The sequence below is a fragment of the Spea bombifrons genome, chromosome 6 (assembly GCF_027358695.1).
Source record: "Spea bombifrons isolate aSpeBom1 chromosome 6, aSpeBom1.2.pri, whole genome shotgun sequence".
Taxonomy (NCBI): Eukaryota; Metazoa; Chordata; class Amphibia; order Anura; family Pelobatidae; genus Spea; species Spea bombifrons.
Window position 1 is genome coordinate 17,343,425 of NC_071092.1, and position 14,125 is coordinate 17,357,549.

Sequence of the window (14,125 nt, forward strand, 5' to 3'; positions counted from 1 at the left end):
TGTATCAGCGAACCATCTGATACGAACACTAGAGCATCCGCTACGAGCACTGGAATCATGGCATCTGAGGCGAGTAAGCACCCGACACGACCGACCCGGCCTAACTCCTTTTCGCGGCACAAGCCGCGTGGAAACCCATCACCCTCCTCCTACTGGTACGTGCAGCGTCACATCCTCACGTACCTCCTTCAGATGTTTATTGCTGAAGTTGAGAGTCTTGTAGAGTCTGCCTGAGTAATGCAGCTTGTGAGCACATTCTATTCCGTAGGGACACGCTGATTTGTTTGGATGCAGTAAGACTAAGTCCAGGATGTCCTTACCTCTCATTGTTTCTGGAAGGTCAATTATACGTAAATTATTTCTGCGGCTATGGCTTTTATCTTCCATTTTCTCTTCCAGTTGGATTGTTGACTGGATTTGGATTGAGGGGGATTCCAGATGTGAGATTCTGTCCTCCGCTTCCTCGAGTCTGTCTGTCTGTTATCCTGTTGTTTTGTCAGACAGCTTCCCCTGTGTGCCCTCAAGAAGTGGGGCGAGTTTATCTACTACATGTTGAGCAATTACGTCCCCATCTTCTTGTAGTAGTGTTTCCTCTTGATCAGTGTTCATGTGTCTCGTTTTGTTTTTTTCGATTTCTCTCTCTGTGGTTTGCTGGCCATAATAGTTGTCTTATCTAGGAACTTCTCCGTATGATATAGTCTAGACTGTCCCATGGAGGGAACCGATTGACAGGGATAAGGATGATCCCCTGTGTGGTGTAAGGTGGTTTAACCAAGATCTGTTGTATAAGTTTATTAGATCTTAGTCTCTCACATAGGAATGACTTTAGTTTGCCTAGTGAATTAATGTAGGGATTATTTATTATGCATTTTACAGCACAGAGTTTTTTAAGTGGATTCCTGGTGGGGTGCTTCAAATTGTGTTGTCGGCCTTTTTGGCTGAAGTAGATGCTGTATGGTTGCAACCTTTGAGAGTTTGATGCCATCCTTGGCATTGCATATTGTTGTAGTTATCACCAGTTGGTTGGGTAGCAGGCAAGTTGTTTTTATAAGAGTTGAGAACAGATAAGCTCTTTACTTTTTAGAACAGTCATCAGATTGAAAGCAGGATGGTACAGAAATGCTCCATTCCTGACTATGTGAAGTATGCAGAACGTATTGCGTGCGGTTTTCTGTCACACTGGTGCGGTAGGCCTTATCGCAATTAAGACAAAGATGAGATGCTTTGTCCTGAGTGGCTGATTTTGGACTGCAGTGCTATTATGTTGAGTAGATCAGGGGCTTGTGTTGTGTTTCCTTTCAGCACTGCAATGCTCTTTTGGAAAGCCCTGATGAACTGGAGACAGTGGGTTTGTTGTCCTGTGTGTCTTTGTTGTCTGGATGCTGACTTGATGGGCTGTACGAGGATTGCAGGGGCCTTCGTTAGCGTGAATGTTGTTTGGACTGACTCCCGATGTTCCGAGAAGCTCCTTCACAGGCCCTGTAGGCCTCAGACGGATTGCTGACCCATCCTCAACTCCCAGGAGGCGGCCACTGAGATCTCTGTTAGTGGTCTATCAATGAAATACGCAGGGACAGTATAGTTAAGTGTTTGCTCTACTTTCTTCTGTATATTTTCGGTCCCTGAGGTAGAGTGTCCGGAAGAGCAGGGTGGACTGGTTCTCCATCTCACTAAGAAGGTGTCTTTGTAGAAAAAAAGTCCTGTCTGTATTTTTTTAGGACTGTGATTCAGGTATCTGGTAAAATGTTTGGGGCCTCCTGTGGCCTATTAAGGGTTATAAAAAGCAGTCTAAGCCTAAAGTAATTTGTGAGTAGAGCCAGGGGAAAACGGTGCCAGACTGCCTTTAACCCCTTAAGGACAACCGGCACACTTCCGGCGGGGGTTCTATGAAGGAGCGCCAGCGTTACATGACCTTCTGGTGCTCTACCATAAAAGCCCCTGCGGAAGTACCGGCTGAGCACATCGAGCAGAGGTTCACTGGCTGCCAGAGATGATGATCCCCTGCAGCACTGCAGGAGACCTGGGCCCTCCTCTCTGGCAGCCAGTGAACGTCTGTGCGATGGGTGCAGACAACTTCCGCTGCTATCGGCACTTCCGCCAGTGCTTTTATGACGGAGCACTGCCATAGAAGTCCACCGGCTGCCCCCGCTAGACACCAGGGAGTCTGGGGACGCATTGGTAAGTCGGGGAGGGAGGCAGAGTGGCATATCTGAGCAGCATAAAGCATATCAGGGGGCAGACCCCTATAATAAGGGGTTTTCGGAATTTCTGTTTGTATATAACCTGTGCGGACTAATTGCATAATAGAGACCAAAATGTTAAAATACATGTATTCCTGTTCATTAGATAAAATACTTTTTTAACATTCCACTCGTGTATTTTTTCTTTAAAATACCACCAAACTTTAAGGGTGCAGCCTATAGTCGAGCAAATACAGTATAACATAATAATATACATACACACACACTGTGACCACTTTATTAGGTACACCTTGCTAATACCGGGTTGGACCACCTTTTGCCTTCAGAACTGCCTTCATTCTTCGTGGTATACTTTCTACAAGGTGCAGGAAACATTCCTCACAGATTCTGGTCCATATGGACATGATCCATGATGGCATCAAAGGATGCTCTATTGGATTGAGATCCATTGACTGTGGAGGGCATTAGAGTACAGTGAATTCATTGTCATGTTCAAGAAACCAGTTTGAGATAATGTGAGCTTTGTGACATGGTGCATTATCCTGCTGTCAGGTGGTGGGTACATTGTGGTCATACAGGGATGGACATGGTCAGCAACAATACTGGAGTATGACGTCGCCTTTAAATGATGCTGAGGGGCCCAAAGTGTGCCAAGAAAATGCCCACCACACCATTACACCACCACCCTGGAATGTTGATACAAGCCAGGGTGGATCCATGCTTTCTTGTTGTTTATGCCAAAGTCTGACCCTGCCATCTGAATGTCGCAGCTAGAATTGAGATTGTTCAGACCAGGCAACATTCTTCCAGTCTTCCGTTGTCTAATTTTGGTGAGACTGTGTGAATCGTAGCCTCTGTTTCTTGTTCTTAGCTGCCAGAGGAAAGTGATGAAAACCAGTGTGAAGAGGGATATTCAGAGGAAAAAATATGTATATACTTCCCTTTCTCTTGTTGACCGGATACCCAGCTGCAGCCCGTAAAAAAACACTCTCCAGGTGTTTGAAGTATACAAAAAAGACCACTAGGGGGTGCTTGGGTATACCGGTTGCAATAGGGTAAATAAAAAAGAAAAAAAGAAATAATAGTGTAGTAGGACATACAGATGATCTTACAGTATGTCTATTGTATGCACTCACAATGTGTACATGTATATTCAAGCCTCATGTGAATCAAATCCTCCGGGTCGGTATGTGGAAGAAGGAAAAACACCTAGGAACACAATGGTGTAGTATCAAAGTATGCTGGAACACGCCAGGGTGGATATATACTTACAGTTCATGCAGGTATATAGTGCCTGTGTATATTGGTCGCTTCTCCTCTGTTCTCCTCCGGATTCCCAGGATACTTCCTGGTCTTCAGCCGGTGTGGATGTGCACCAAACAGGTGAGTAGAAAATAATCCAAAGAAGGATTGTATAAAATAAATTAAATTTATTCCGGGCTTATGCCCAAACAAGAAATAATAAAATATATCCAACTAGGGACATTAAAAGAATTTAAAAAATCCGATCAAATTAAGTAAAAAGAGCTCTTAAAAGTTTTTCTCAACGCGTTTCGCCAGATCTGTGGCTTCTTCAGGAGTATCTTCTGTGCCGGTACGGGATCTTTTTATCTGTGCGGGGCGCCATCTTCGTTGGTCGGTGTTCATACGTCTGACGTCAATACGTCCGATGTCGTCGCTCTATGTCCTGATGGTCCGCAGTTCTCTCCCTCACAGTGGGGCTCCGAGGTAAGTGAAAAAAATGTTTTATTAGTAACGGCAGTAAGCCAGAGTGTCTCGCGTATATAAATAACGAGCCTGCCGAATGTATGGAGAGAGGGGAAGTGAATGTGATTATAGCCGATCACCATCTAGGGGAGGGCTGGGAGGTCCCGTGTGTTATCCCGGTAAGGTAAGGTGAAGGAGACGTAACCGGATAAGAATAATTATCTGAGAAATTCTTTTGCAGGAAGCTGACATTCAGTATGAGAAATATAGTAAAGTCACATCTACGAGATTCAGGTGGGACCACAAACAGATCATGTGCGGTTGTGAGGCAGAGGGGAATAGAGGCTCACAAAAACACATTCAAAAGCACACAGAATCCTTTTAATTTTGAGGTTCAGTATAACAATATATTAAGCACTGCACAACACTTCCATGTTGTGTCCTCTCGGCAGGTTTATTCTTCGTCTGGGAGCCTCTATTCCCCTTTCTTTCTTTTTTATTTACCCTATTCCAACCGGTATACACGAGCGCTCCCTAGTGGTCTTTCTTGTTCTTAGCTGACAGGAGTGGTACCTGGTGTGGTATTCTGCTGCTGTAGCCCATCTGCTTCAAGGTTTGACATGTGCATTTAAAGGTCGTATTCTGCATACCTTGGTTGTAACAAGTGGTTATTTGCGCTACTGTTGCCTTTCTGTCATCTCGAACCAGATGTCTTTCTCCTCTGACATCATAAAGGCATTTTCGTCCACACAACTGCCGCTCACTGGATATTTTCTCTTTTTCGGAACATTCTCTGTAAACCTTAGAGATGGTTGTGCGTGAAAATCCCAGTAGATTAGCAGTTTCTGAAATACTCAAACCAGCTCGTCTGGCACCAACAACCGTGCCACATTCAAAGTCACCTAAATCCCCTTTCTTCCCCATTCTGATGCTGGGTTATAACGTCAGCAAGTTGACTTGACAATGTCTACATGCCTAAATGCATTGAGTTGCTGCCGTGTGATTGGCTGATTAGCTACCGTATTTGCTCGATTATAAGATGAGGTTTTTTTTCAGAGCAAATACCCCTCGTTTTATAATCGGGGTCGTCTTATAATCAGACCTCAAATAGGTCTGCTTATGAGACGACTAAGATCCAGATCCCCCGCAGCTGCAGGGGACCTGGATCCTCCTCGTGTCCCCCCCCCCGCCCCACTTACCGGTACTTCTGAGTCCCCGGTGTGTAGCTGGAGGGAGGTGTGGCTAGCAGCGGGGGTTGTCTGCGTCGATCGCGCCGACCTTCCCCGGCTGTCAGAGATCAGAGTTCCCCGCGCCGGTTCTGGTGCCGGTGCGGGGAACTCTGATCTCTGACAGTCGGGGAAGGTCTGCGCGATGGACGCAGACAACCCCCGCTGCTAGCCACGCCTCCTTCCGGCTGCACGCTACCCCAGCTACATGACAGGGAAGTCAGAAGCACCGGTAAGTTGGGGGGGCAGAGGAGTGTTAAATGGGGGGCATAAGGCATTTCTGGAGGCAGAGTGCTCTGTGAAATGCCTTTTAACCCCCTTAATGCCACTCTGCCTCCAGAAATGCCTTTTTAACCCTCTATACGCCACTCTGCCTCCTGAATGCCTTAAACCTCCCTATATGGCACTCTTCCCCATAATATGTCTTTTAACCCTCCAAATGCCAGAGTGGCATATAGGGATATAAGGCATTTCTGGAGGCAGAGTGGCACATAGGAGGTCAAAAGGCATATCATGGGGCACAGTGGCATATAGGGTTAAAAGGCATATCATGGGGCACAGTGGCATATAGGGGGTATAAGGCATTTCTGGGGCAGATGTGCATAACTGGGGGGCAGGTTGGAAAATAGAAGGAAATAAAAACAAATTTTTTCTCAATCATAACTTTTATTAAAAAAAAAATAGTTTAGATGAATTAACATTTACTGGTAAAACTTTTTTCCTATAGGGTCGTCTTATAGTCAGGCTTTTTCTTTTTTTCCTAAATTAATATTCAGATTTGGGTCGTCTTATAATTGAGCAAATATGGTATTTGTGTTAACAAGCAATTGAACAGGTGTACCTAATAAAGTGGCCAGTGTGTGTGTGTGTGATCTGCTGATTTTGTACGTTTGCCTACTGACAAAGACATGATCAGTCTATGTTTATTTGAACAGTGAGATACAGAATAACAAAAAAATCCAGAATATATATATAAAATCTAAGGTAATATGTAAAGGATAGATGTGGCCCTCTTGAGCATGAAAAACTATGTATGTGAGTATTACAGTAATCAAAGATTGTTGCCAAACATAAATTGGGTAATTGTTCAATCTTCTACATTGATGTTCATGTTCTGCATCTACTGTGTAGGGAAAATCCTAAACAAATTTGTGTGGTTATTTTGGTTAGATGATTTTGTAGAATGTAGTAATTATATGGGGGTATGAGATATGGGGGTACAGACGTCAGCGGGACTAGCCGGGGTGAAGAAGTTCCCAGGTATGGAAATGTGGAAGCAAGTTCTGCAAAAGTACAGCAAAAATGTTCTGTGGTGCTTATTCATTATATTTAATATATATATATATTACAATTTTTTTTTTTTTTTTTTTTTTTTTGCATCTTTTAGTTACCATTTGAGACTGGAAATTCTGCAATCTGGCTATCAATCTAATGGATACAACCAACAAACTAAACTGCAAAACTCTGTTTACACCTTTTAGACTCTCCTTGTATAAGCAATTCACATAGTTCTTTAGTATATATTTCATGTCATAGAGTGACAAGTCTTGAATGTGGTAGCCATTGCTAGCTCGGCTGTTCACAGCTCTGTTAAAACGTTTTGGTGGTATTATTGTACATAACATTACTATTTCCACTAAGCACAGCCATGTCCTTTTTGTTTGGCCAACATCTTATCAAGCCATCAGTTATATTTTATAAGTCTCCTCTCTCTTTGGCCCTGGTAAATAGGAAGCCAGTTGTGCCTGGTCATGTGCTTGTTTGCCCAATGAGATCTGCAAATCGTTTCAAAGAACTTAGACCTGATGAAGTGGGCGATCTCTTTAACACAGTCCAGAAAGTGGCCACTGTGGTGGAATCTCATTTTGGCGGCACTTCCATTACCATCTCTCTTCAGGATGGACCAGAAGCAGGACAAACTGTCCACCATGTTCATGTACACATTCTGCCCAGGAGAGCTGGAGATTTTTCAAGAAATGACCAAGTATATGAAGAACTAGAAATTCATGACAAAGAGTGTCAAGGCCACTCAGAAAAATGGAGATCTGAAGAGGAGATGGAAACTGAGGCCGCTATTCTTAAGAAATATTTCTAGTAGCAGTAGTAAATGCAGATCTTATCATAATGTTAAGTTAAGCAAATGTATGTGTAAGAGAATGAATAGACATGAATCAACTGTTATGGAAATAAATAGCACTCTATTTTCAGCCTAGTGTGTTTTAAACTTTGTGGCCTACCTACTTCAGACTAAAATGTTTTGGTTATTTTTTAAAATATAAAATCAGAAGATTGCAGCAGTGTAAAGCTAAATGAAAGATGAAAGAAAAAGTTCTTAAACATATTTTAAAGATAAAGATGCCCCTGCTATTTAGGCCTTGTTTTAATATTTTATATTTGCCCAGAACGATATATATTTTCTTAGCATTAATTGTTTGAAATTGTAATTTCTGGTTATCAAAGGATTTTACTACGGCAAACCACACCAGCGCACAAATTTGTGCGGAAGATATTTCCCAACGTACCATTTATTGGTTATGAACATAATTTTTCATGTTAAATGTAAATTGGAGTATTATGAATTAGAATTCCACTCAAAAAAAAGTAAAAATACAAATAGAATGGCAAAAAGTACAGTACTGGGTATGGTGCTACAGCCAAAATGGTGCCCTCCAAGCACGAAAGCATCCAGCAAAATATTTCAAACAAGTCTTGCACACAAAGAAATAGACCAAAGAACCAAATAATACATGCAATTATAAATGTACTAGATGTACACTGCCCCAAAATAAAATATACAAGTACAGATTACATACCAAGAAATGAGAGATAAAGACAGTAGAGGCTGACACCCAACATATCAGCTGTAAGCCTTCGTCGGGGTAGTATCAAAACACTATAATTTGTGATGGGGTTTATACCTTGTGTTTGTGGAAGAAAATGGGGCGGCCATGTTGGTAACGGTGTGATGCCGAAACAATATATATTGACATGCATGGGCTTATAGCATAAGTTCATCATATGAAATAACTATTGCTCTAAAGCAGGGGTTCTCAAACTGCGGCCCTCCAGCTGCTGCAGGACTACATCTCTGCAGGACTACCTCAGCCAGCCCCTTAGCTGAAGGAGCATTATGGGAGATGTAGTCCTGCAGCAGCTGGAGGGCCGCAGTTTGAGAACCCCTGCTCTAAAGGCTAAGGGGAATTAATCCTTAATCGCGATAGGTGAGGGGAAGGGGGGTATATTTTTTGTTTGTGTAAGAATTCACATCATGAGTGGAATTTAATTAGCATAACAGCTGGACAACCAGAGAATACCTACAGCAAAATAAGTATCTAGATGTTAACCATGCAGGGTAAAGGTTTAGGCCATGGTAAGAAAATACAGACCATTAAAATCTGCTTTACAGACAATTGTAATGCTGGTTACATTCACTTATTACCTGAATTACTTTAGTTATTTCATCAGGTTGATAAACCGTTAAAATCTGTATGGGAATTTTAATTTAGTGTTAATAATAATAGTTTTAAGATCAAAACATTTGTTTACTTTGGAAACGTAATTCTCTAACATTTAAAAGGCTTTCATTTACATTGTGTTGCATACCTGCATACACAGCGCGCTCCTTCCCTGCCTTCTGCTCAAGGACCCCCTTCTCCTTGGAGGCTGCTGTTGGGGTAAATACAAAGTATGTATATCTGTAATTAATATGTGCTTGATTAAGTTTATGTGTGAATAAATGTATGTATGATAGCTGCAAGCCACTTAGGGGGGAAGTAACAGCTGTAAGAAGATATCACACCTATACACTATGTAGAGAAGGAAGGAAATGCATCACCTGGAGATAGCACGGGAAACATAGCGAGTCAATAACATCACACGGTGGGGTCTTGGGAACACAGGACAGGGACCTCATTTACACATCAATAGAGAAATCCCTTAAAAAGACATTGTAGAAACACATAGAAGGAGACTGGATTGGTGAGTCTCTGCCTCTCCCCCTCTCCCATACACCACTCTGCCTCCTCTCCTCCCATACACCACTCTGCCTCTCTCCCCTCCCATACACCACTCTGCCTCTCTCCCCGACTCCCTGGTGTTTTGTGAACCTCCATTGCCGACAGGCACTTTCACTGGAGCTTCATAGAAGCCTCAGCGTTAGTGAAGGGGAGTAACGGAGGCTGTCTCTGGGCATCGTGCAGACCCCCACCATCTGACAGAGGATGGTCCTCTGCAGGAGACCTCGATTCTCTGTCAGCCGGTGGGGGTCTGCATGATGTGCACAGACAGCCTCCTTTACTCCCCTTCACTTCCGCTGGGGCTTCTACATCAGCGGAAGTGGAGGGGAGAAGCTGTCTGTGCGCATTGCACGGACACCCACCGGCTGACAGTGAGGGGAATCCAGGTCCCCTGCAGCGTTGCGGGGATCTGGATTCTAGTGTTATAATCGATAATGAAAATCTTTGTCAACGATTTTCATTATCGATTTTATCGATTATTTGTTATAGCTCTATAAATATCCTCTAGAATTTAGTTAATAACAATTTGGTAACGTGATCCTCTCTTAGGGTTTGTAGATATCGATGCTAGAGCCCAAAAACAGATTTGGATTACTAATATAGTAATAACGAAAAAAAAGATTACACAGTGCCACAATTACAAAAAACAAGACATACAATATAAAACAGTTCTTAAAATTAATGGGACTTAAACACAGGACCCTCACTCAGTAGTTTCTTCAATAAGTAGGCCTGTGGGAACTCCTTAAATCCAGATGGTTTCTTATGATGATGTTCCGAACAGAGTGCAGCCACCGATTGTGGCCCTAAATCAGACTCTTTTTCAAGAAAAAGCCCCTCTGACCACATGGTCAATTATATGACACCTTCCCCAAGAATTGGTTCCCATCTTTGATCTGCCAATAAGTTATGGTGGGGTAAAGGTGATGGAAACCCCTCCAGATAGGAATTTAATTCTTATAACTAAGGATCCTTATCTGGCCATGAATCACCACAGGGGTCCTTTGGGAAGATGGCACTTCTTGCCAGAACAGATACAGAGGGCATGCATAAAGAAACACAGTTAAATCAACCTCAGATTAACTAATTGGATGCTTAACCCCTTAATGACAAAGCCCGAACATGTACGGGCTAAAAAAGGAACAAGATGGACGCATTTAGCTGCGCACATAATGACTTAGTAGATCGCTTTAATTCCCTAGAAGAAGACCACAACATACTGAAAACTAAACTGGCAACAATGGAAGACCGCAACAGACGCAATAATATCCGTATTAGGGGAATTGATTAAACCTAACTCCTGCGAGGATTCCTTCAAGATTACTTCAGAGCTTTAGTGCCTGAATTAACACACCTGGAACTCATCCTAGATAGGACCCATAGGTAACCGAAAAATCTTCCAACTGTCCCAAGGGATGTCATCACACGTGTTCACTTCTTCCAGGCCAAGGAAAAAATTACAAATTACACAGGACTACAATCTTGTCTCTGACATCATTGGACAGCTGTTTTTTGTATTTCATATTAATACAAACAGTTTAAGATAAAACATGTTGATGTCTGTTTCAGCAGGAGTACATAGATCAGTCAGTACATTATTCTATGAGCAGTACTGCGACGCAGCGCAGAGCAATACATGTTACAGTTTGACTTCAGTTACGGAAAGCTCAGTAATATGCAGTAAAAGCAGTGTACAGTTACAATTCCAGATATGGCACATATGGTTAGCACATTAGTGGAACATGGCCTGGGGAAATTGGATGGTCGGGGTGGGTGAGGGGGAGAGAAAAAAAGAGGTCGAGGGAAATGGGGCTAGTCTTCAGCCTCTAGACTGTCCCTGACAGAGTAGTCTTTCAGCAGGCTGTGGATAAGCCTACATCAGTCACGGACTGTGCCTGCTCCCTCCTCAACACCAGGCGGTTCCTGGCAAACCATAGAGCGTCCCTTACACAGCACATGAGACGCCAAGCATCGTCAATGGCGCTCTCGGTGTGTGTTCCTGGAAAAAGTCTGTAAAGTTCAAAGTGGTAGGACAGGTACTTTCTCTCGATAGAGTCCTTGAGATCCAGCTCCAGGGCTCTGAACAAAGCCTGTGCAAACAGGCACTGCCAGAACAAGTGAAGGGAAGTCTCCTCCTCCACAATGCGCTGTGGGCAGTTTCTTTATCTACACAGCCCCCTGGCATGCATAAATGTCCTTAGGGGGAGGCCTCCCTGAATGGCCATCCATGCAATGTCTTTATGCCTGTTGGTTAGCCTGCTCGATGCCACATTAGCCCAAACAGTCCTGGGATGTTCTCGATAGTGTCTTTGGCTCTGATGAGCTTGTGGATCACACGGGGTGACCACAGGTCTGGTTTAACTCCCTCCAGTTGGTGCTCCCATACTAATTTGCCCACGTCCCAGTAGAACCAGGGCATAGTCCAATTGTAAATGGACTATGTAAATGGAGCTGTCCCACTTTTCCCACTTAAGCTACCTCCACAGGGGCAGTAGGAAGAAGCGAGACATGGAGTTTCCAGCAGAGCCTTTCACTATGTCTCTGAGAGTCCTGCGCACGCAGTTGCACACAAAGAAAGCCCTCCGCATGGTAGGGATATCAGGCATGCCTTTGCCTCCCTTGCCGGGTTCCTTGTACATCACTGCGCGATTTACTCTTTCCATTTTGGAGCCCCAGATGAAGTGGGAAAACTGCTCGGTTGATGGCTCGGTGAATGGTGACCAGCAAGGGCCAGGCCTGAGCCACGTACTGCAGCACGGAAAGAATCTCGTTGTGCAGCACCAGCACTTTCCCTTCAATGGTAAGGTCTATGAGGGTCCACAGCCCAAATTTCTGCTTTACTTTATTGAGTCTCTCCTACCAGCTTTTCAGGGCCGCGCCGTCTCTGCCGAACCAGACTCCCAGGATCTTTAGGAAGTTGGTTTTGACGGGAAAGGGATCAGGCCAGAAGTCAGGTCCCACTGCCCAAACAGCATGGTCTCTGACTTCCCGCAGTTGCGCCTGAAGCTTTGACGACCACCTTCTTGACCTCCTCCTTCCCCTGTCATACCCCACCTTGGATGTCTCTGATTTCCATCAGGGGCATGACGGAAGACGATTTGCTTGGATTCCTCCTCAAAGTGTCTTTTCAGGCCCTCCTTGGTCTCCTCCAGCTCCTCGTCCACATCCCAGCCACATTGCTGCAGCAGTCTGAATTTCCTCTTCCTCTAGCACGCCTGGATTCTGCCTTTGGCCTGAAAGAGCGCAGCTTTACTTTGGTGAACTCCCACCACTGGGCGGGGGCGTGGTTGACAGCCGACCAAGATGGACGCGTAATTTGGTTGCTCCGCTGACCCACTGCCAAAGCTACTTCAAAACGGCGATTTCTAGCTAAAATGGGGAAACGTTCATAGGCAACGGCTACCCCTAAACACCCTCACCTTAAGGGTGGATCGATGCCGACCTCTGTGAAGTCTTTTTTCCACAACCTGCCCGATACTGACTCACGTGATTCCGCGGATAAGGCCTCATCGCCTGGTAGTCCTGGAAGTCAGGCCTCGGATCTTCCTTCTGAATCCGGCCGAGATCCGCTGCATCTGCAATCACATAATGTCGGGGATGACTGGAGGGCCTCCCTGAAGGACTTGCCTACTAAAGCTGACCTCATTTCCATCATCCGTGAAACCCATGCCCCGTTGCAGGCTGACCTCTCCGAGATCAAACGGGACCTCCAACAAATCGGTGACAGGGTCTCCCTTTTGGAAACTGATGCGACTACCATCCGTTCAGCGGTGGATGCTGTCACGGATCAGCTACATCTCCAGGCCACGACTATTGCACGCCTGACGCAGAAAATTGAGGACCTTGACAAAAGGGGCCGCCGCTCTAACCTGCGAATCAGAGGGATCCTGGAGTCCGTTTTCGGACCTGAGGTTCCTGCGGTGATTACTATCCTCTTTATTAGGTGATTAGGTTTGACCGGATCCACCGGGCTTTAAGGCCTAGGCAACCTGACGACCGTCACTGCCTCACGGAATACGCTACCAAAGAAGCTATACTGGCCGCTTGCCGCAAGACTAGCTCCCTGGAGTGGGAAGGCCACGCGGTGCAGGTATTTCCTGATCTCTCCCCCATCACGCTGCAATATCGCCGGATGCTGAGACCCCTCACCTCTGCTTTGCGAGATGCCGCCATCCCCTACCAATGGGGCTTCCCATTCTCCCTGATGGTTCGCAAAGGGCCGGATCGCTTTATTGTGCGCCGGGCTGAAGATATCCCAGGATTGCTCAAGAAGCTAGGCCTCCCAGATGTACAGGTCCCTGATTGGGAATTTTCCTATGTTGTGCCACCCAAGCTGAGCGACTCAGCGCCCGACTGGATCTCCAAGCCACAAAGGCGTCGGAAATCTAGGCCGGACCGATCAGCACCCATCTCATCGTGAGACCTCTACGTACACACCGATCTCTTCACTGCGGCCTTCAGACTTGCGCTCCCTCCGTGCTGTCACCGTGACGCCGCTCCTCACCGGCTCCTTCCTGTCACTTATCTCGTGGCCCTTCTGGGCCTGCATGTCGCTCTCCTGCTGCCGGATCGTACTTTCACCATGGGATCTCTTCGGCTGCCGGTACCGCTATGTGACTTACCTTATCCGGTGTCTGAGCTCGGTGATGCCTGCACGTGAGAACTGAACTCCTTGTTTTCCATGTTTATGCATTGTTTTTGTTTTTATTATTTTTATTGGTACGGTCGCTACCTCGTGCCGTTCATGTCTTTATACTATACACACTATTTTGTTTTTCTTTATACATGTCTCAAACACACTTTAGTAGAAATGTCTACTCATACATATGCCGTTTTTGTTGTTTTATTACACCTACACTTTACACTTTTCCTTGCAGTGGGCAGTGCAGCCTACATCTCAGTGACTTTTTTCGACTGTTTTTTGTCGTTCTTACTTCCATGATTTTTGTGTTGCTACCTGTTCAGCCCCCCGAGC

The 14,125-nt window shown here is 45.0% G+C and overlaps 1 protein-coding gene across 1 annotated transcript; it reads left to right on the plus strand.

Moving 5' to 3' along the window:
* The first annotated feature begins 6,664 nt into the window (after nucleotides 1-6,664).
* Nucleotides 6,665-7,341, plus strand: FHIT (fragile histidine triad diadenosine triphosphatase). Its single transcript, XM_053468652.1, has one exon. It carries the CDS (start codon nucleotides 6,783-6,785, stop codon nucleotides 7,227-7,229), a length of 447 nt encoding a protein of 148 aa, XP_053324627.1. The 5' UTR covers nucleotides 6,665-6,782; the 3' UTR covers nucleotides 7,230-7,341.
* Nucleotides 7,342-14,125: the final 6,784 nt, after the last annotated feature.

What these genes read in the sequence shown, in the direction of transcription:
- FHIT (XM_053468652.1), top strand. Translation starts at nt 6,783, where the DNA reads ATGTCCTTTTTGTTTGGCCAACATCTTATCAAGCCATCAGTTATATTT.